Below are 22,673 nucleotides of genomic sequence, written 5' to 3'. Positions count from 1 at the left end.
GCTGGAAAGAGCACACTTGCAGAAGCCTTGATCTTTGGGGGGTTCTGAAGGCTGGAAAAAGCACAAATCCCAACATTTTCACTATGAAGATCTCCAGAACTGTTTTCTATCTTCTCTTCTTTCATGCTGGTAAGTGCCCTCAAAAACCTTTTGCTGTGGCATGGTGTCTTTTTGGTTGACTTCTGTGTGATGTGAGAGAGCAGAGGGAAACCAGAACCATTTCAGAACTAACCTCATATGGCCAGGAAAATGAATAGCAAGAAAGAATAGAAAAAATAGAGAAGAAGTAGAAAAAGCTGTGGTGAACACCATGTACGTGTCTTGACTCAGTGATGTCAAATGTTGTGTTTCCTCAGCCCTGCATCTACTTCTTTTGGTTCAGTGGTGTCTGTTTCTCACATGTGTGAACAGTTCTATGACACTTATTTTGTAAAAATAGAGATAATAGCCCCATTCCACCTACCATGCTCCGTGTGACGTGTTGGCTTCCTCCTGTCGCTCCCAGGTTCTAATGGTGAATGCTTTTAATTTCACCAGAGGTGCGGATGCTGATTCTGAAGCACTCGGCAATTCTTCAAAAATAAATGATCCTGTTTGTTGTGGTTTTGTTTTGTTTTGTTTTTCACATTGTTTCTGTTGAAAGCCTTTGATAGTATGTTAATAGATGTATTAATAGCCATTTGATAATATCTTAAACAATGTAACACTTTCAGGAAAGGAGTTAATTGGATGTTTGTCAATGATAAAGTTATGTGTGTGTTTAGGACCTTGAGCATATTTCAAATGGAAGCTGCCAGCTCCTGCCATTTCATGCTTCATGTGTAGCTTACAGGACGGCCAAAATTGAGAATAAATTTGGGTTCAGAGACTGACCCGCTGTTTTAAGGTGTTCTTGGTTTGCAGTAGGAAGAGAAAGTAACTACAGACCTTGTCAGTGCTCAAGCCAACTTCAGTTGGATTAGCTTGTAAGGAAGGAAACAAGAAATAGCCCAGAATTTGGCTTTCTTTTAACAACGAAATTCAGCAATTTGGAAAGGGACAAATTAATTACCTCTTTTAGACGAGCAAGGAAAAAAAGCCACAGATTCATGCTGTTTCACTGTTTTGGCTGAAATATGGAGCCACATGAGCTTTGTTTCAGGTGTGTATGCCTAACGATTTCTTCATACAACTAATTCATCATCTCTGGTGTGTTTATATCTAAAACCAGAATGCTGAGACTGAAGAATGGCACTTAGCCATACATACTGAGGTGCTCAGACCCCAATTTCATTTTCAATTGATTGTGTTTAGGAGAAAAACAAAACAAACACACACGCATGCACACTCCCTCTCTCCCCCACACCTTTATCAATAAAAACCTAGGTTCTTCCTCCTGCCCCAATAAACTAATAGTGAAAACTTCACCGAGCTGGATGAGGGTAGATGTTTAGTTTCCATGAGCTGCCTTTTTACCATGCCCATGTTGTACCCTTCTTCTAACCATCTTGATTCTCAGAATTCTGCAGCTCCATGGTGGGGAGTTGTTTCTCCCTCTCCTAGCACATGCTGCCATGAAAACTTCCTGTGAGCTTTCCAAGTCTGACTTAATGTCTGGTGACAGCAGTGGAGCTGGCTCAGAGCTGCAGTGGAACAGCCAGTCAAGCTTTCTTTCAGTGTTGGGTCCAAAACAAGGTTTGTGGCATTGATGGCCTCGTTTAGTCTGCAGCCACTAAGTCAGAAAACGTGCATAGCTACTATTGAGCACTAATGGAGTTATTTTAACTTTCAGAGTTAGATGTGGTATCTCAGCTGCCTGACACTGATGGGGAAGTAGACGGCCCATTAGAGTTTTTAGAAAACCACATGCAACTTGCAGCAGACTCAAAAGTCAAAATTATAGAAAAGTGGTGGAATGTGGTGCCACCTGCTTATAAAAATGATCTCTGCCTGTTTATCAGCATAAACCATACTCGCACGCACAGTTTATGTACAGCTGCACTGTTTGCACATGATGACATATCCTTACAAAAGCAACAAAGTGTTTGTAGCTTTGGCACTTAGAAAAGGTGGTGTTTGGGCCCCCTGAAAGACACCTTTCTTCACTGATTAATGCAACCTCAACTGCTCAAACTTGAGTCTTTTCATTCATGGAACCACCCTCCTGTTTTCGCGACTGTGGAAACAGCCTGTTATGAAAAAGTGTTTTGAAGGGACAAGTTTACTTTTCTAGTTTTCATAATATGGGTAGTGGCAAGGCTCCTGAGCACCTAGGATGGCTGTTTTGTTCCGACCAAAAAGGGCTGGGGCAGGGCTCTGGGTACTAACTTAGCAATGCTTGAGACAGACTTGTCTTTGGACAGACTCTTTGGTTTTGTAGCATATAATTTTAAATAATCATTTTAAACACTTTTGTCTTCAGAAAAGATGATGTATTCTGCAAAGTTTTAAGAATAGTCTGTCCCATGGTACCCATATTTCTTATTAGGTCAGAAATAAATGCCATCAGGTTGCAGTGTCTGAGTTTGAGCCTCTCTTATTGCCAGTCCAAAAAATTTCAGTATTTGTGTTAATCTGAATGAAAGTGGGAACGATTTCTAAAGACTCAATATTGAAAGAGCCCTGACTTATTTCTGCTTTGGGATGAGGAACAGAACAAAAGGTTGGCTTTTCAGGAATCTTCTCTGTTACGAAGGCACTGATGTGTTGTATAATATTTTCTCTTGATGCTGTGTTTGCAGCTCTCAGCCTGGAACGTGTCCGGTGGTGCACTGTCTCTAAGCAAGAACTTGCCAAATGTAATGACATGAGTAAGGCCTTTGGTGGGGCTGGCATCCTTCCCACTCTGGAGTGCACACAGGGAGGGTCAGCTGCTAACTGTACCCAGATGATCAAGGTGAGTTGTGAGTGACAGCAGTGCCATTGATTTCATTTTCCCATGTACCTAATAACAATCCAGTGGTGATGCACAGAGCTGTGTGATGAGTGTCTGATCCAGGCAGCTGACCACATGCTTCCCGGCATTTGTGGCTTTGAAAAAATCAAAGCATGTATTTTTTTTTCTTAAAAAGACATGAAGGTATACATGTGAACTTGAATGTCAGAATGGCCCTGTGTCCTCTGTTTGGCTAGTCACGTGTGGCTTGTCATTAGGAACACAGCAAAGGTCTTAAATATTCCTTCCCAAATGCTAATCTTTAATTTGGGAATTGTTACATTTACTTAGCAGATATTTAAGAGGGATGGAGCTGTAAGATGCAGACAGTAGTTAAAGCTGTGCTGCTGAGCCTATAAGTAGATTGTATTTTGATAAACTCTGGATCAAACTCCCATTTCAGAGCCCCATCATGGCAACTGCTGCATGCACAGATGAAATGAGCGTAAAGCCAAATCTCCCAGTACCAGAGTGGAAGAGAGAGACAAAGTAGCACGTAGGCTGAACAAAGTGCATGCACACACAGCTGGATTAATTCAGCTGATCAGAGCAGGCTCGGCTTCTGAAAGGAGCACAGCCCTGGGGAAGGTTTTAAAGACTGTAAAAATGTGGCCTTGCAAAGTAGTTTATGGAAAAGAATTCCCTTGTTAGGAGGGAGTTGGAGGCAGCAAGTGGATCTTGGAGGAAATGTGGAAGGAGGTAATCGTGGTCATCTTCACTGGTGGAGTGTGGGGGAAGGGGAGGATGGCTGGATATGTTAACAAATAATACTCTTGGTACATCCTGTGTTGACATGCCCAAAACTTGGGGTTTTGTGGAGGAAGCACAGCCTGTAAAGGACCAGGGTTTCAGAACCAGATGAGGCCAGGCAGAGTACTTTGAAGGAAGAGGAGGCATGTGGTTGTGTGGCCAGAAAAAAGGAGCAAATTTCAGAAATGGGGATCTTGTAATTTTTTATAAATAGAAGCAGAGGGCTTGTCTTGACTACTAAAACTACTATATTACCTCTTGATAAATACCATTCTTCAGCAAGGGAATCAAGACTGTATGGAAGAATGTTAGGAGTAGACGTTGATACGTACGTGGATCTTTCCTCAAACCACTTGGCTGATTGCTGCATTCCACAGAGGGAGGTCTGTTAGGCTCTGCAAAACAGGTTATTAAAAGGACTGATGAGTGTCTACTTCTGAAATACAGTGCACACAGAATTCCATTTGTAAGCCGCGGCAAGCAGCAGGCACGCATCTGAAACCTCAGATTGCTGTAGAATTAAATTGGCTGAATGCTGAAACCTGCAGGCAGATAGCATTAAGTAGCTTTCTGATAAAGTGAATCTTCACTATAAGGCTTTAGATGAGACTTTGTCCGTGAGACCTCGTTTTTCTTGTGCTGATAATCTACTAAATGTTTAAGCTGGCCTTCTCTGTGTGGGGCTGTGTGGAAACCCTGAGTCTGCATCTTCACTGAACTCTGTTCTTTGAGGCCAAAAAGGGAGGGGGGACACAACAGCTGAAGAGGCACAGATCCACTGTTTTATAACACTACATGACTTGGACTTAGTCCTGTGAATGTGTTAGCACACAGATAAAGTAAAAAAACCTTTTACTTTGAAGGTGTTTAAAAATTGAGAAATGTCTAAATATTAAACTAGGGAATCTGACAATGTTTAATGTGACCAGAGCTATTCTTCAGCAAGTCTTTAAACACTTCTCTAGGTAATTGTCAAATGTTGTGACACACAGAAATGAAGTTCCTCTGGAAATAATTAACAGGGTATTACCATCACACACACTTTTATAAAAAAATCTTGTGTGGAATAATCCTGTGCCTTTGCTAATGTATTGGCAAATGCTTACTACAATAAAAATAAAATACCCACACCGTTGCTGATATGCCACCACAGCAGTGACTGTATGCGTTTAAAGGAGAGGTCTGTAGCCTGTAAACTACTTCATGTTAAAAACCATAGATGTTTTTTCTGTCTTGTTCTGTTACTTATACACAAGCTAGTGATAGGAGGGTCTTCTGCTAAACAGAGCTCAAAGACTCAGCTTGCCAATCAGAAAAGTGCTGTCACACATGGAAATACAGTCCTCGTCTTCTGTGCCAGCCCTTCCAATTTTATCTGCTGTGTTTCCTGTTCACCACCAATTGTAGAGGCTCATTTTGTTCTCCCTGACGGTAAGATCCTTCTAACTCCCACCACCTCTTCTTCATCTCACTGTCAGGTGTCCCTTCTAAACAACAGGACATTTGCTTCCTAAACTGTTGTCCTGTGCTCTGACTCTCACCAGAGAAATATCAAATTTGGTTATTCCAGAAAGATCCTGTCCTTCAAGATACAAACATCTCCCAACACCAGATCCTCTCCAAGTTCCCTTGGAGCTTTGTTCAGCTCTCATTCATGAGAAGCAACTCTCAAGACATCTGGTGTTTCTGCCAATTAATAAATGTAATATTTTTTTCTCCCTTGATCCAATTAAGTAAAATATTTCAAATTACATGGCAACTTCAAATCTGATCGAGGTATCAACACCAATGTATTACCTATGTTCCTGGATGATCCCTTTAAAATTTTTCAAGCTTTTTATGTGGCTCAGCCTGTAGGAAATGACTTCAGTGTGCTAGGCAGCATAGTCCTAGCCCTACCCTAACCAATGCTCAGCAAACTGCCAAAGGATGAGTAAATTAAATTACCCCCTCCAGTGCCGAAGCAGAGGTTAAGCAAACTGATGAGATACTTGGAATCAGCTTAAAAATGCTAAATGTCAAGCTGCTGGCTATTTTCTCAGCAGTATCTTGTCTGTGTGAGATGCCCTCTCCTGGCTTCCATTGGGTTCAGACATGGTGAGAGCTGGGCTCAGCTGCCCAGAGGTGCGTACAGCTGTTCTCTTGTCCTTGCTGCTGTGGGAAGTCAAGGCCTGTGCTATCCAGAGCAATCCTGCATCTGGAGCAGGATTCCAGCCAGCCTGGTGCTATAGTCAGCTGAAAAGATACAGTATTGTTGGACACCTTCCCAGGAGCAGATGCCTCAGATTTGTATTCCTCCACTTCACACAGTCTTGTTGGATGCTCTCCTCTTTCTCTGAAATGCACTGCCGTCTGCTCCCCCTCTCCCAAAATGTGTGGCTGTTTGTCTGCTGAGGTACAAGCCAGCATGCTTGAAGGTTGCTTTTGAGTATACTTCAGCATTCAGATTTTGCAGCCCCTGAAGACATTACTTCAAACTGTCTATGACCTCAGAAATATATTTACTTTATTTAAATCTTTAAGCTTTGGTGCACTAGCTGTAGAGATGAATGAACCTCCAAATTGATGGGCCTTAAGATTAATCACAGAGCTACAAGATTCATTTCTAAGATTCCTTTGGACTATGAAGACTAGTGAGGCCATCATGGCCCAGGGCTTTTTTTCTTGCATTATTTTTGGAGGAAGGTGGTTTCGAAGTTCTAAAATCTCTCTTGATAATTCTTATTCAGAAATGTGAGCACCCTTAAAAGAACTTTTTGGAGAAGACTGACAAATGCAGATTAAGGGGGCCTTTTCTCTTAAATTCATGGGTGCTCTGCCTCTGGCTGTTGAGAAATACTGATAATTAAGCTTCAAAATGTATTCTGCCCTTGTGTCTGCACAGGATGATTTGGCAGATGCAGTGACACTGGATGGTCATTTGATTTACCAGGCTGGAAAGGAGCATGGTCTGAAACCTGTAGTTGGGGAAGTCTATGATCAAGGTATATTCTGACTAAATAATTTTTAGATTATTTAATAGGAGCTTTTTCTTATGGTTTTTCACTGTTTCCATTTTATTTTGGGGTCCTCCTCTTGAAGACACTAAACAGTAGGTAATGGTCAGGCTCCCTGTTGGATGTTCCTGCCCATAACAGAATGTGAGGGGGAAGCTTTCGGAGCCCCAAGGGAAGGAACACCTCTGGCAGCAGTCTGCAGGCAGGGCTGTCCCACCACTCCATGGTGAGATGGAGCTGGATTTGGTTTGCAGCTGGGTCTCAGTGTGATCTGACCATGGCAACCTCAGAAGTGCCTGTTGGGCTCAGTCCACAGGGACTTGGATCACCTGCAGCAGCTCCCCACCACCGTTACCCACATTGTGACCCTGGTGAAGGAACTGCACTGCAGTTGCTCAAAACCAAATGGGCCTCATGATCCAGAGGCTGGCTGTCTCCATTAGCCAGGTTATGAGCTCAAATTGGAGAAAAGTGAATGACATTTAGTGGTTTCTAATTCAAATAAAGTCAGATTAAATGACCTTATGGTCACTTCAGACCCTATGAATTATATCAAACTGTAAAACAGAAATTAAATCAGCTGTGATGCTTCAGTGACATCAACTTGCTATGCCATGTCAAAATTAAGATCAAATTAGTAGACAACAGGAGATTTTTTTTTTTTTTTTTTTACAATTATATTGTATCAATTCAATGCTTCTCTTTTTTCCCACGCTGCAGAGATTGGAACTTCCTACTATGCTGTGGCTGTGGTGAGGAAGAGCTCCAACATCACCATCAACAGCTTGAAGGGTGTCACTTCATGTCACACAGGCATCAACAGAACTGCAGGCTGGGATGTGCCAGTGGGTTATCTGATTGACAGCGGGCGCCTGGCAGCAATGGGATGTGACCTCCCAAAAGGTAAGAGTTACAGGGCAAAGGTCTGTTCTTCAGCAGCACCTTTCCTTACGGGCTTGGGACCCTGAGCATGGACAGAAATGTGTGGTTCTAGCTGCTGTGTTCCTTGGCTTTGATGCTTCTTGTAAGATAGAATAGACCAAACGTAGGTCTGATGAAGACTGCAGGGTTGTTGTTTTTTAAACTTGGGAACCATCTTTTAAAAACAAAATTACTTATCCCTTCTAAATGTTTTCAGAGAGGTACTATGTGGATGTGTTAAAATGAGATTGTAGGATCTTGTTTATTCATTGTTAAAAATTTCTCATTCTGACTTCACATTTAGCTGTAAGTGACTATTTCAATGCAAGCTGTGTTCCTGGAGCAAATGGCGTAAATTATCCCAAATCCCTCTGTCAGCTCTGCAAAGGGGATTCAGCTGGGCAGAACAAATGTGAACAAAATTCCCAAGAGCAATACTATGACTACAGTGGGGCTTTTAGGTAAGAATCACGGATCTGTCAATATTTATATTGCTATGCTCTCTCCTTAGCCATCGTATCCAGGCCTCACTGACAGAACATTGAAGCCAGAGAACTTCCAGTCGATCTTGTTAGAAAATCTGCTATTGTGTTAGGACAACCATGCTTGAAACCTAGAGACTGAACAAAAGTAATTATAAACCCACTATTTCAGGTATTAATACCTGAGTATTAAAACCAAATGGATATTTAGCACTTATACTGGGCAGGGAAGTCCCATTGCTCTCGCTTTGTCTAGCAGCTGCTTACACAGGTCTGAGTGTTTCAGCAGGCTGTATCTTTCCCAGTAAAACCTGGTGACCCTTGGAGTCTGAGAGCTGAACTGCTGCCCTACTCAGCTATTTCAGTCAGCCTACCTCAGTTGCCCTGAGTTGTGGACACCACATTTGCACACTAATCTTTCTTTATTTTCCTCCTTCATGTCTGTGTGCTGTTTTGCAGCTCCCAGTCTCTGAGTAATAGCATTAACCAAGCAAGGGAAGAATTTGCTTGTGTGAAACACTTAATCCTCCCTGTGTATCCCTTAAAGAATTGTGTGACTACCTTAGACAGAGAACTCTCCTGAACAGAGAAGGTCATGGTGTTTGTCCCAGGCAGCACTGAACATGTTGTCCATGTTCACCAAATGACAGTGATAGTTTACTTCATGCTCTAACAGCCACTAGTCTCTGCCTTGAGCAAAACTCTCAGCACAAGGAAATAGGTCAGTGTCGGTGGCTGATGGAACGTGGCGTACAGCCCTGTGGCTGTCAGCCAGCAGTGTCCGGTGCACGGGAGCTGTGCTTTGTAACACGTCTTGGTGGTTGGATTTATGCTTATTAGGTGTTTGGCCGAAGGTGCTGGAGAAGTCGCTTTTGTGAAGCACAGCACAGTGCCTGAAAACACAGATGGTGAGTAACCCAGAATCTTGTTGAATAGTGGCTGCAAGGTCTGAAGTATGGTGTCTGTAATAACACTACAATGTCAAATGTTTGATTTATTTTGAATTGAGGAATCAGCAAAAAATACTCTAATAGCAAAAATCCACAGCTGTATGTACCAGGAGATACAGGAGTCCATGTGATCCTTTTTTTTTTAATTATTGTTTTAAAATGCTTGATAGTTTTAGTAAATGTTAGAGGTGGAATGTTAAGCTTCTTCTGGAAAGAGCTTCAACAGCACTAAAGTCTTAGTTTTATACAGACCTAGGCTGTTACATTGCTCCTGCCTACGCCAAGATTTCAGCAGACTAGCAGAAAGTTAACAAGATGTGGCCAGCCCTATCTGGCACTTTGTGAAATCTACCTTGAGCATACCATTACTTTAATATCATGGGCTTGTCTGATCATCATTTGCAAGAAAAAAAAATAAATAAATAAAGAAGTTGCATGTGATCCTAGAATTAGGGATGCTCTCGATACTGCTGCAGACCCTGCTACCATTCAGTGCAGTCTCACAAGTCTTAAACTGTTTATTGTCTTATCAGAGATACAAGACTAAAGGGCCACATAGATGTGTGGGGTATATTGTGCAGTCAGGACTAGTTCAAAGATGCTCAGGAGATGTGTGTTCTGCTCCACATGCGTGTGTGATGCTCAGAGCAGACATGGAGCCAGAGGCATCAGCCCCACCTGATGTGTGTTCCACAGGCATGTTCTGTCTGGTTTCAGGAAGAAGTCTTTCTTCATGGGCCCAGCAGCTCCGCTCCCAGGACTTCCAGCTCCTGTGCCGCAACGGCAACACGGCTGATGTGACAGAGTGGAGAAACTGCCACCTGGCCCGAGTCCCCGCACGTGCCGTGGTTGTGCGGCCTGACATAGATGGGACAGCTGTCTTCCAGCTCCTGAACCAGGGACAAGTAGGACACCATTTTTTAATCAGTGCGTTGCATTTTAGAGGGGTTCTCCCACCCATCTAGCTGAATTGAAGACAGGATATCTGGAATCTTCAGCTCTGTGGGGTTCAAAGGGGTATGAGATGTCACACATCCCAGGTAGAGGGATGTGTGACAGGGTTTTTTTTTCTTTATTTAACATTACAGCAAAGATTTAATGGAGTAGGCACCAGATTTCAGATGTTTGACTCCGCAGCCTATAGTGCCCAGAATCTTCTGTTCAGAGACTCCACCACAGAGCTCGTTGCAATCACAGCTGAGGATTACCAGACATGGCTGGGTGATGAGTATCTTCATGCCATGCAAGCTCTGAGCTGTGACCCCAACAGTAAGTCATCTTTAGATTCCTATTCATAACCATGAACAAAGATAGCTGGTAACAGAGACCATCTTTATTCTGCTTTATTTTCTTTTGACCCTTGGAGGGTTATGGCAAGATGCCAGTCCAATCTTTGAGCATGGAGAAAGGTCACCTTTTGACCTAGAAACAGTATCACATTGCAGAATACTTTCCTGTGCAAGTTGGCCCACTTTGTGTTATAAAATTCAGGCATTTTCTACCCTTTCTGGAACGCTGCTACTGCTACCTGGTATTCCATTTCTTACTTGCTAAGAAGGGGAAATAGTAATGCGTTGCTCTGTAAAACCTCAGCTAGTCTATAAAGAATAGATGAATGCGTTTCTAGCAGAGAATTTCCTTTAGAAGTTGAAGAAACCCTCAATTGCTCCTCATTGAAGTGTTATACTTTTTTTACACTATTGGAAGAATGTAGAAATTACTTGCTGTGCATTCTGGCAAAGTCAGAAACATGGATTGTAAGAATTCCTGCCTTAAGAAGCTTAATAATCATGGCAACTGAGCCTCCTAGATGTGCTGTGGCAAAGCCCCCACCTCCCAGACTTGTCGCTTCTGGGGGTTGCTCAGTGACTGGCAGGTATGAGGAAACCTGCATTCAGGGTGGTTTTTTGCTGCACTTAGCTAACAATTATAGCTGTGCTTAATGGTCAGCAATTGTTAGGAGTTCTTGTTCCTTTGCTATGGATAGGTTTGCAGTGTGGACATACCACTAATCTGGAGAGCTCTGTGGTTTCTAATCAGGAATAAGTCTGAGCCGGAGAGATAGACAGAAAGACCAGGAGTAAACATTTTTAATAACATGTATGGTACATATGTGACAGCGGGCAGTGTGTATCTCTCCTTGTCTGTTACAAAGAAGTGAACTGTGGTATTTGCTTTTCAATTTCGTGCAGCATTGCCAGAAAGCCTGAACTGGTGTGTTGTATCCACTGAGGAGATTTGGAAATGTGGTGAAATGGCAATTGCCTTTAAGAAAAAGAGTTTGAAACCAGAAATTCAGTGTATTTCAGCCAAGACAAAGGAAGAGTGCATGGAGCTGATCCAGGTAGGCTGCTATAAGCCTTGTGCAATAAACCAAATTAACACAAGCTGCTCTTTGCTGGGTGGGTAGGGTTAGAGAGACGCGCACTTAGGTGACCAGTAAGAATACTGGATTTCAAGCAGGTGATCTGTGTAGCTGATGTGGTATGGATGGGCCTGAACGCTGATGATCTTCAGTTGTGACAAGGACATTGTTGCCCATCTAGCTCAAACCTGTATGTGTGAGATCTCCTGCTCCCATGTCACTGATGATGCTTTTTGCAGGTCTTGGGGGTTTTCTTTAGCAGTGTATTGCTCTTTCGCTGCCAGGCTTGCCCTTTGCGATGTAGCAGGTGTGATACTAGAGGGGTTGTCATTGTAGCAGGGAAGGTATCTGCTGTTTTTTCACAGAAATCCGAAATTTGATTTTATTTTTCAGAAAAAGGAAAGTGATGCTGTAGTTCTGGGTGGAGCTGATATTTACACAGCCGGGAAGACTTACGGACTTGTACCAGCTGCTGGAGAAAGTTACTCTGGTAAGAAGATCAGGAAACACAAATATAGACCTTATTTTTCCAGGTTGTTTGAAAACAACTCTAAAAGTACAGCCTCTCTTCCCTAGCTCTGCTGGGAAAGCTGTTTTCAAAGGAAGTGAGAATTATTATCCTCACATCATGGATAGAGGAGGAAATAAGTATGGAAAGGGTTCCTACAGGGAGTTTGTGGCAACTTTTATCTGTCCTGCTGCAGGACCAGGTTGAGTCTTTGGCAGTTTTGAGTCTTGTACCTCTTTATTTTTTCAATTCTGAAAAAAAAAATATTTAAAATGGAAAAATGTAGTATTCACAAAATCAAAATATTTTTAGCAGAAGCAAAACCACAGAAATTATACAGTGGATTCTAGTTAGAAACAAGTTCTTCCTGTCAATGTGGCTGCTTCAAAGTCACCAATGAAAAGAGAGCTTGTGGACGTTCTGTCACTAAGGCAGAATTTCAATATGCTGCAAAGCTCATGGAAATTTTAATACAGGTTTGAGGTTTTCACATGGAAAAAAAAAAAGTTTTGCCAAGTCACTAATGACTCAAATGTTGTTTTTCAGAGGGATGTATTTATAAGAGCTGGTGTTAACAAGAGCACTTTGTTTATCTCTAGGTGATTCAGTTCGAGTGTGTATCAGCACCAGTGTACAGGCTGTAACTGAATGCAACATTGTGAAGTAGTAGAAGTGAAGAGTAATTACGTGTACCTTCATATTTTCTGACTAGCTGATTGTTGGTGCAACTGAAGTTGGCACCCGATAAGTGTAACGGATTTGTAGATGATCGTTAAGCAGTGGGAATGCTTAAGGGAAGCTGTAATGTGTTTTGTTTTTTTCTGCAAGCTGATGACAACAGCAATGCATACTATGCTGTGGTGTTAGTGAAACGAAATCTGTCCAATGCATTCACCATCAGTGACCTGAAAGGGAAGAAGTCCTGCCACACAGGGCTGGGGAGAACTGCTGGATGGACTATCCCCATTGGTATGCTCATTAAGAGGGGCATTATTAAGACCAGAGACTGTAATATTCCTCAAGGTAAGACAACAGTACTACAAATAAAAAATACAGTAACAGTCTAATAAACTTTCATTAGGGAAGTGATTTTGATATTTCATAGCTCTATATTAAGCTTATCTATTTGTGAAGGGGTGTTGTGTTTTTAATGTAAGAATTTGAAATTTTAAGTTTGCCACTAGAGTAAGCTAATGGAGGCACCATACTGAGAATGTTACATCTAACATGAACGTATTCCTTTCCTTTATCACAAAATCATTGTCTGTTTTAGGTTGGAAGGGACCTTTGGAGGTCATCTAGTCCAATCAACTGCTCAAAGTAGTTAGAGCAGATTGCTGAGAGCCATGTCCAGGCAGGTTTTGAGTAACGCCTAGGATGGAGATTACACACAACCTCTCTTGACCTCTGTCCCAGTTTTTTATCATCCTTGATATAAACAATTTTTTTCTTGTATCTAATCAGAATTTTCCTTCTCATAACTTTGGTCTGTTGCTTCTCATTCTTTTGCTCTGCATCTCTGAGAAGGATCTAACTCTTATCTCCTTGAAAAACCCACTACTTGAAGAAAGACAGCAATACCATGTTAGTTGTCTTATCTCCAGGCTGACCAAACCCAGCTCTCAGCCTGGTATGTCACGTGCTGCAGCCCTCTGAGCATCCCACGTTCCTTCCACCACATTTGCTCTAGAATGTTAATATCTTTCTAACACTGGAAGCTCAAAACTTGGCACAGATGTCAGAGGAGAATAATCACTTCCCCTGACCGTTTCACCAACATGACTCAGTGTGCCATTAGCCTTCATTGGCACAAAACCACGCTGCTGACTCTTGGTCAGCTTGTCCACCAGCATCCCTAGGTCCTTTATTCACAGAGCTGTTTTTCTGCCTGCCAGCCCCCAGCCTTTCATGGTCTTACCCCATCCTAAAGAAAGGATTCTGCACTAACTTTTATTGAACTTTGAGGTTCTTTCTTCAGCCTGCCCAGACCCATCTCAATGGTAACCCTGGCCTCCGGTGTATCAAACTGCAAAAGTTTATTCCAGTTTTCAGAAATGCATTTGAGTTCATTGCTTTTTGTATTTAATCAACTTCAAGCTTATCATATATTCTTGAAAATCCTGCTTTCACACCTGTCTGGCTCAGCTCTTGCTTGAGGATAGTGGCCCAAGTCAGATAGGATATACTGGGATACTAGGATACTCACAGAAATACTAGGATAGTCACAGAAACTCACATTATCTATACAGATGTATTCCCCCCTAGGTGGTACTTCCAGCTCTGGGATGTCATTGCAGTAAATGTATCCCAGTCCTGAATTTTATTGCATTTATTTTCAGACTGTATTTAGTAATGGAGCAAAGGATCTTTGACCGCAGGACTCCAGATTTGAATTTTGCTTGCCTATTTCCTGTCTCCCAGGAAGCTCTTTGGTTTCATTACCTAATCAGCTAAATGGTGCTTTGAAAATATTTTAAAAGCTGTAGTTTGTGAATTCCAGGAAGAAAGCCGTAATTCATGTTTCTAGTGTTTCACTGAAAGCTGCATTGGTTCTAACTTCATGACAGTACAACTACCTTTCTTGTGAAGAGCTCATGCTTTTCACTCATTATATTGGTTTGTCTTTCTTTCCCCAGCTGTGAGTGAGTTTTTCTCTGCCAGCTGTGTGCCTTCAGCTAAGCAGGACAATTACCCATCCAAACTCTGTCAGCTCTGTATTGGAGATGATAGGGGAAACAATCAATGCAGTGCAAGTAGCCAAGAACGTTATTACAGCTACAGTGGAGCCTTCAGGTAATTAATAAGTGTGGTTGTCATTTAGCCTGTCAGCTTGTCAAAATGCAAGGAGGAAATATTTTCCATCCCGGTCAGCAAGAAGTGGTTATTGTTGTTACAGTTAGATGGCATGTGCCATAAATGAAGCTGCACACGTGCCCACAGATGTCTTCAGCAATCCAGGTACGTCACAAGGCATTACATTAGATCATGTCCAAGCCTTTTGCCAGCTTCCTGGCCTGCAGCCAACCAGATGGCCAACAGCCACATCCATGTCTCTGTTTGCAGAGCAATAAGCACCCACTCAGTGAGGACCAAGTGGATTGTCATCTGTCTCCAGCCTTGCTTTAATCTGGTGTGATGGACAGTCTGCCACGCTGAATGGTTGGGTCATCCATAAAGAGCTTTAGCAGGGAAGCAGGCAAATAGTAGCCAGAATCTGGCTGCAGTAAGTCCATGCTGAATGTGGCAGGCTGGTGAAGCGGGGTTCAGGAGAGCATCTTCTCTGTCCTTACTCAGTGGTGGCTGTATGTGAAGGGAGGTTTCTGAACAGCAGAAACAACTATGATCAATGTTCAAATATCAAACCCTCTTCAAAACAAGATTTGCTAAAGGTACAGGGGGGAAAATAGTATCAAATGGAATAAATACTTTGTGTAACAGTGAACATCTACATGTGGTACCATACCCAAAGACTATGAAACTCTTGGATATGGAAGTAGCATTTCCTTTTCCTGACCTTCACCTCTGAAGGTAATGGTGCATGTAACAGAGCTGGCAGTGAAAGCTCTTTTTCCTTCAGGGCAGGAGACTTCAATGGCAGCTGCCTGGTAAATATTGAAGTGCTGGACTTAGAGAACTACTTTCTGCAAATCTATTTAGTTGTGTCCAGCTGCTCTGCTGTGGTACATGCTTTACAGACAAAGTCCAGCTCCCCTGCTGTACTTCACAGATGAACAGAACTACTAGTCACCTAAGAAGGAACAAATGCTGTTACAGGCTGTATGAACCTAGTTCATATTCCAAGATTGAGCATTTGATAATAATGCACATACAGCCCAAACTTCATATAGAGATCGCTACTTTTATTAATATAGATGATGTTTAATTCATTGAGTGATGTGCACAGTTTTAGGTATTTAAAAGGTCTTAATGACATGTATTTTGTATATGATTTAAAAAGGAGTGAAAGTGACTGTTAGCAGATGGGGAATACTGCATTGAGTATCACATAATATATCTTCTGTTTCTTTGCTCATCTAATATTGGCCTTTCCTGTCATTTCTCACAATGTTTTTAATAAAAATTTTCTGCTGTATTCCACTCTTAAAATTCTTAATTCAGAATATTTTTAATACTTTGCAAAGATGTTGGTTTTCTCTTCTTTCAAGATGCTTCGTTTCTCTGTTTTTGCTTATTACTTTAGGGTCCAGTGCATTTGTTTGCAGGTATGTATGTAAGAAAAAATTGAATTCTAAACCTATCGGGTACTAGAAAAAAAAAAGTGGTTCACATAAAGGTATTTGGAATTGAATTTTTATCTCCATTTCCTAAAGGTGCCTGGCAGAGAACTCTGGGGATGTGGCCTTTGTGAAGCACTCGACAGTGTTTGAGAACACAGATGGTACTTAGTTTTATACCTCTCTATTATAATTCAGTTATTTTTCTAGAACCTTTTTGCTCTGAGGCATTCAATGAATGACAATGACCCATTTATTTTTTTCAGGTAAGAATACTGATAGTTGGGCTCAAAACTTGAAGTCCAGTGACTTCCAGTTACTGTGTCCAAATGGTGCCCGTGCTGAAGTCACCCAGTTTGCTGAGTGTCACCTTGCTCGAGTGCCAGCTCAGGCCATTATGGTTCACCCAGATACCAGCGTTTTTGCTCTATATGGACTACTGGACAAAGCCCAGGTATTAATAATCTATTTATTCCATGGGGGAATTAGAAAACAGTTCCTATTGTCTTTCATGTTGTACGAGAGGAATGTGGCACTTGTCTTGCAAAATACTGAAAATTTTGCATTCTTTTCAGGTCTACTTTGGAAACAGCAGCAACGGAAACGGATTCAAAATGTTTGATTCTTCAGCTTTTCAAGGAAAAGACTTGATTTTTAAGGATTCTGCTGTTGCAATCGTGCCAGTAGAAGAGAGGAGGACATATGCAGAATGGCTGGGGAGTGAATATATTGAGTCCCTTGAAGGGATGCAAACACCACAGTGCTCTGGGGCAAGTAATAAGATAAGACAATACCTACTTGTGACAACTGTCATTCCCCTTTTTATTTTATGTCAGATACAAGGCTTGGACTAGTATGGCCCAAATGGCAACTTCCAGGCCACCTCTGCCCTACCACCTTTTCTTCAGATAAGCTCCTGTTTTGATGACCTGCTGTGTTAACCTCTGAATGCCTCTTCCTGCCTCTTTGCAGGGCAAGTGCTAACAGCACCTGCCCATCAGGGGACTGTGGTGAGGCTGGAAGCTGCCCCTGTCCATGTGGATGGAGTGGAATTTGGGGCAGAAGCCAGCAATACAGTGTCAGCATGGTTTACAAGATCAGTCCAGAACTGGAGCATCTTTGCCATCATTGCTGATGTTGAACCACCCTGAGCTGGAGGATTGCCAGGTGCTGTTTGCTGGATACTGGGTTTCTGACCTGTAGAAGAATTTCTGCATCTTGGAAGGCAGTAGCAAAAATCTTGTCTAGTGAATCCTCTCTGGCCGCCTGGCTGGTTACGTTCTGACTCCTACATCCCTGCTTATCCCATCCTACCCTTGCTGGGGTAACGTTTTTTCCTGAGCTCTGCTGCCAGTAGAGGTAAGTGCACAGAGGACAGACAGGCTGTGGACAGATGACCGGTAGTCCAGAATACAGTTTCTGCCATGGGTAAGGTCCTCCACCTTCCAGCAGAAGAAAGGGAGAATCTCCATAGTCACTGTATGAAAAAGAGACCAGAAAGACTTGGAGGGACTGCTTGTTGGCAGAGGAAAGAATGAAGCCAAATGTGTGGATCCACTGAGTTTGTTGACTTTCCACAACCAGTGCTCTCACTGCCTGAGATGTCATCTGCCTTGTGATAATTAATTTGATGCAGTCTCCACCAAGAAACTTGTGGGTATTGTCCTTCCACATGGAGTTACCCCAGCGCCTGTGCATGAAACTTGTATTTGCTGTTAGTGAAACAAAGTAGTTCACTTCTGATTAACTGTTTCTGTATCTACTGGCTTGTAGCATTCCATTTTTATTTCTATCCATAGTTGCAATAACAATAAATGTTGCTGTGCTGCTGGCTAGCAGCATCCTCCTGGCTATACCTACCACCTCATTATCTTGGGATGAAGAGACATTCAACATAATAAAAACTGGCAAAACCAGCTAATAATAATGTAAATAAATGAAAACTAACAAATGAACACGAGGTAATTATGATTTATCCAGACTGTGGCCTGATAGCTAAACTACATAGTTTCTCACTTTCCTGTGAAATTAATGCTCACTCATCCCACTTTCCCAGCTTTTCTCACCCATTTTATTTAAGAGGGAAAGAGATAAAATATGGCCTTCTGCCATTTCATTTGAGATTTTAGAGCTGTCTCTCCAGTAGTAAGTAGTGACACAGTGCAGCAGCATCCAAAACCACAATTACACAGGACTGAAGTCATTGGGTCTGAGCTCTGCTCCTCTCAGGTGGGGACCCACAACACTTCCGGCCATTCAGTTGAAGCCTTTTGGCCGTGGTTTTCTGTCTGTTATGTCTTTGAATACACTTAGATTTTATCTGTCAAATACGTAGTTGTTGTATTAGATATATATTCCATGGGTTTGGTGTGTGCATTTCTGCTACATTTGGATCCTTTCTAACTTGCAGAGTGGCTTTTTAAATAAGATATATAGCAGGATCTCCAAGCCATCTTTGGCTTTGTGAGGCTGTTAGTGGTGGTGTTAACCTACCGTTATCAGGCATTGCTCCATTCCTTAGAAGGGCCCCTGAACGAGCTCACATCCTCCTAGTTTTCTTGCAGTGCTGGTATGAATGTTTGGATTCAGCACCTCTCTTCTTTCATGGAATAATTTTGTTTGTAGGCAGGAATTGCACAAAAATTTCATTTCCCCCCTGCAGCGAATTACCTTTGTGAGTACAATGCTACAGACAAGCAGTTAAAAAAAAAATCTCAGATTTGCTCAGAAGGGGCAGCATTGACATTTTCCCTGCAGTATTGTTGTTAAGAGCCCAGTGTGGCTCTCGCCGTGAGCAAACCTATGTATCTGTAGGGGATGGAAGCAGACTGAGCTGATCTGTCCGCAAACGACACCGTGACTTCAAGGCGCGGGATGTTCATCGTCTTCACAAAACGCGCAGTGTTCTACATCTCGTCTTGGCAAACCGTCACCCGAAGGCCGTGACTGCCGATTTCCTGATCTCTAGGCCACTCACTTTTTTTGATCAGTCATGAAATAATTACAATTTACGGTGCGTTGACCGTCGCTGTCGCGCGCAGCCCTGCGGGGCGCTGCGCGTGCGCGCCGGCCTCCCGCTGCGGCGCCCCGGCCGGCCCGCGAGTGCCCCCTGGCGGGGCGGCGCCGGGAGCCGCTGCCGCGGCGGGGCCGGTGCCGGCATGCGGGCCCCGCGGCTGTGGGCGCTGCTGGCCGCGCTGCGGGCGGGCTGGTGCCTGCTGCCGCAGGCCGGCTACCTGCACCCCGACGAGTTCTTCCAGTCGCCCGAGGTGATGGCAGGTAAGGCGGGGGGCGCTGCCGCGAGGGGCGGCGCTGGGGCGGGCCAGCCCCGCGGTGCCCACAAGCGCTTAGCGGTGGGAATGCTCCCTGCGGGGCGGGAGAGGGACGGGCCCGGCCGCTCCGGTCCCCCGGAGTGGAGAGACCCCGAGGGGGGGGCACTTCCCCTGCAGCGCGGGTTCCGCGGGAATATAAGCGCTGCACACAACATGTAGGCACGTATTGATAATATGCCGTCGCTCTGAGGTGCAGCCTCCCTCCTGTGCTGCACATTGCACGCAAATATTTGCGTAGAAACTTGAACCGAGCAACCCGCTGTATGTTCCCTGTTACAAAGCGATTCTTGCGAGCAGACGGGGCGTGGAGCTGCAGCTGTGGACTGTGTCTTTGCTGTCTTCGGCAAGTGGTGCCTGGAACCCCATCACCTTAACAGACCTTTTTTTTTTTTTTTTCTTGAAGCTTTGTAAAGATTAATAGCATACTCCTAAAAATTTCAATTTTGACAGTAGTCTCAGGAGTTTAGGGACTGCTCTGCATCACGATGCCTCTCATGTTATATCCCTAATGCTGAATTACTGAATAAAATATATTATGTATGTATGGTTTTTGTTTTTTCTTCTTTTATAGGAGACATTTTAAACCTACAGGTCTATTATCCTTGGGAGTTCCTTTCCAGCTCTCCTTGCAGGACAGTTGTTTTCCCATTAATGACATCTGGAGTTACCTACTGGGTGATCAAGTCTTTGCAGCAGCTGGACGTATGTTCAAGTTGCATCAACAGCTACACACTTCTTGTATCACCTCGCCTTCTCTTTACAATCTTTTCTTTCATACTCGACTATAGTGTTTATCGATTAGCTCCTTTCTGGGATGCGGATCCGTGGAAAGCGCTGGTACTTCTTGCTGGGTCGTATGTCACTCTGGTGTTTTATACAAGAACATTTGCCAATGCACTTGAAGGACTCCTCTTTGCTCTTCTGATGGTACTGGTTTCCTCAACAAGGTCTGATGGCAGCTCAGCAGAGCCAACAAGCAGCCCTCTCATAGGCATTATAACAGCTGCTGGGTTTTTCAACAGGCCAACCTTTTTGGCATTTGCTCTAATGCCCCTGCTTTACTGGGCAGGTTTAGTTGTTGGCTCTCAAAAGAGCATTAAAACTGTCATAAACCACTTTTTGAAGCTTGTCCTATGTGCATGTTTTACTGCCATCGTTTTTGTAACAGCTGACACCTTCTATTTTACCTCCATGGGCTTAGACGGTCTCTACAGCATTAAGAAGAGCAGCCTATTTGATGTAGTAGCTCAATTAAATGAGAAACTGATAGTAACCCCTTTAAATTTTCTCAGCTATAATCTTAATCCTCATAATCTTGCACTGCATGGAAGTCACCCAAGAGTTACACATTTTACAGTCAATGGAATAATGCTCTTTGGGATCTTACATGTTCTGGCTATCTGTGCTGGTTTTAAAATGTTAAAGAAATGCATCCATCAATTAATAAGGGTCAAATCATGTTACCGTGGGTCGTCTGGGCTATTAGTGCATTCTGAAGGCAATCCAACGTTACTGCTGTTTTATTTTGTTCCTTTGGCATTTCTCTCCCTGTTTAGTCACCAAGAACCTCGGTTTCTCATTCCTCTCATCATGCCATTAGTCCTGTTCAGCACATCACAGAACAGCACTATGAAGTGGAAACACATCATTATTATTTTCAATGTTCTCGGGGCTTTGCTGTTTGGGTGCTTACACCAGGGAGGACTGATACCATCTTTGTTTCACTTAGAGCAACTCGTACATTCTCCGGAGTCCTCAAGCCATCCAAGACACTATACTCTACTCTTTGCTCACACATACATGCCTCCTAGGTCTCTGCTTAATATCCAGAAGAGAGACACGCATGTAGAAGTCATTGATATGGCAGGGTCTGAAGAAGAAATCCTCTGCCAAACAGTAGGGCAGCGAGCAAACAATTTTACCTGCAATGACTGTCATATATTTGTTATAATCCCTGGTACAGTCAAAGCCACAATCACAAAATGTGGTGTCTCGTTCAAGAATGAGACTTTGATATTTCCACACTTATCAATGGAAGACCCACCACAAATACCCTTCCTATTCAGTGCAAATTGGAGAAGTCAGTTGGGATTATACATCCTTCAGGTAGACAAAGATCAGTAGAGCCTTTAGATTTTAGAAGAAAAATGCTTTAGTTTTTCACTTCACTTGGGCACTGCTCAAAGGTACCATGAGACCTTCCTCTTCACAGACCTACTTTCGGCACAAGCAGTGGTGCTGGGAGCTCCCCTCGGTCTCTTTATTCCCTTTCTTCATGCTCTTACACTCACCAGTAAAGCCAGTTCTGGGTAGAACCTGCTTAAAATTAGTTATTCAGCCCCTGCGGTCTTTCATATGAACTTGTGTTAATTTTCCTGATGAGAGAGGATGAAATCAGAGCCTCCCAAAAACTGTGATTCAAGTTTAGCTTCTTCCATGTGAGATTTATTTTTGAAAGTTCTTATAACATCTGACAGAGGGTTTGTGGATTGTGTGGTTTTTACTGGTAATGGGCATTAACTCAGCTTCTGGAGACAGGTTACAGGACTAGACAAAAGCTGGTCTGGCTCGCTAAGATTTTATTATTATGCTTTTAAAAATTCAGAACCTCCCCTCAGTCATGCAGACCAGACTGAAGGCACAATATAGGCAACAGCACTGTAATACTGTCTTGGGTAGTGCTGTCTTGAAAAATCCCCAGCATTGATCTGACAAAAGCTGATTTACAACGTGGAAGTTACTTCAACGTAAGTACTTGTGCTAAATCCTAAAATCCAAGCTTTGCCTGTGTAGCGTTTCTTGCCGCAGTTCCGTTCTTGTGGACATGCTACATACGTATTACATACAGCAGCCTGAGAATGCTGCATTTTGATGAAGCCCATCTGCTATTCAGCTGTGCAGTCCATGCAGCCCATCCCCTGCGTGCTCCTGCTGCACATCTCACAGCTCTGATCGCTCTGTCGAGGCTCTAGCACCGGCAGGCCCTGCGCTGAGCTGTTCAAGGAGCTGCGCAGGCAGAAAACAGGTAACTCACAAGGATTTGATCCTTCGTATGCGTTTCACCAGATGGATCCCCGAGCTGGCTTACTGCAGGGTTAGAGATACGCCAGTTCTGCTGCAGGGGAGCATGTGAGAATCCAGGGCAGGAGCCACATCCCCTGTGCCTCCCTCCCCTTTTAGTAACAGCTCCCCATTAAATCAGCTTAGTGAGGATGACAAATCA

At 43.2% G+C, this 22,673-nt stretch overlaps 2 protein-coding genes across 2 annotated transcripts; both read left to right on the top strand.

The window, feature by feature from the left end:
* The first annotated feature begins 83 nt into the window (after positions 1–83).
* MELTF (melanotransferrin) lies at positions 84–17,143 on the top strand. Its single transcript, XM_065640452.1, has 15 exons — positions 84–129; positions 2,721–2,875; positions 6,549–6,648; positions 7,381–7,563; positions 7,886–8,042; positions 8,904–8,971; positions 9,731–9,918; positions 10,102–10,282; positions 11,206–11,357; positions 11,772–11,868; positions 12,715–12,909; positions 14,523–14,679; positions 16,218–16,285; positions 16,388–16,575; positions 16,697–17,143. The coding sequence occupies exons 1-15, from the start codon at positions 84–86 to the stop codon at positions 16,973–16,975; spliced, it is 2,214 nt and encodes a 737-aa protein (XP_065496524.1). The 3' UTR covers positions 16,976–17,143.
* Positions 17,144–19,279: 2,136 nt separating this feature from the next.
* On the top strand, positions 19,280–21,574 carry PIGZ (phosphatidylinositol glycan anchor biosynthesis class Z). The gene is made up of 2 exons (XM_065640461.1): positions 19,280–19,397; positions 20,022–21,574. Exons 1-2 carry the CDS (start codon positions 19,280–19,282, stop codon positions 21,572–21,574), a joined length of 1,671 nt encoding a protein of 556 aa, XP_065496533.1.
* The last annotated feature ends 1,099 nt before the right edge of the window (positions 21,575–22,673 follow it).

This window comes from Caloenas nicobarica, chromosome 8 (genome assembly GCF_036013445.1).
Source record: "Caloenas nicobarica isolate bCalNic1 chromosome 8, bCalNic1.hap1, whole genome shotgun sequence".
Lineage (NCBI taxonomy): Eukaryota > Metazoa > Chordata > Aves > Columbiformes > Columbidae > Caloenas > Caloenas nicobarica.
This window is presented reverse-complemented; position numbering and strand designations above follow the sequence as displayed.

Coding starts and splice junctions, on each gene's coding strand:
- MELTF (XM_065640452.1), top strand. CDS start 84: ATGAAGATCTCCAGAACTGTTTTCTATCTTCTCTTCTTTCATGCTG. Junction 14,680..16,217: donor AGCTACAGTGGAGCCTTCAG/GTAATTAATAAG, acceptor CATTTCCTAAAG/GTGCCTGGCAGAGAACTCTG. Junction 16,286..16,387: donor AGTGTTTGAGAACACAGATG/GTACTTAGTTTT, acceptor TATTTTTTTCAG/GTAAGAATACTGATAGTTGG.
- PIGZ (XM_065640461.1), top strand. CDS start 19,280: ATGCGGGCCCCGCGGCTGTGGGCGCTGCTGGCCGCGCTGCGGGCGGGC. Junction 19,398..20,021: donor GTCGCCCGAGGTGATGGCAG/GTAAGGCGGGGG, acceptor CTTCTTTTATAG/GAGACATTTTAAACCTACAG.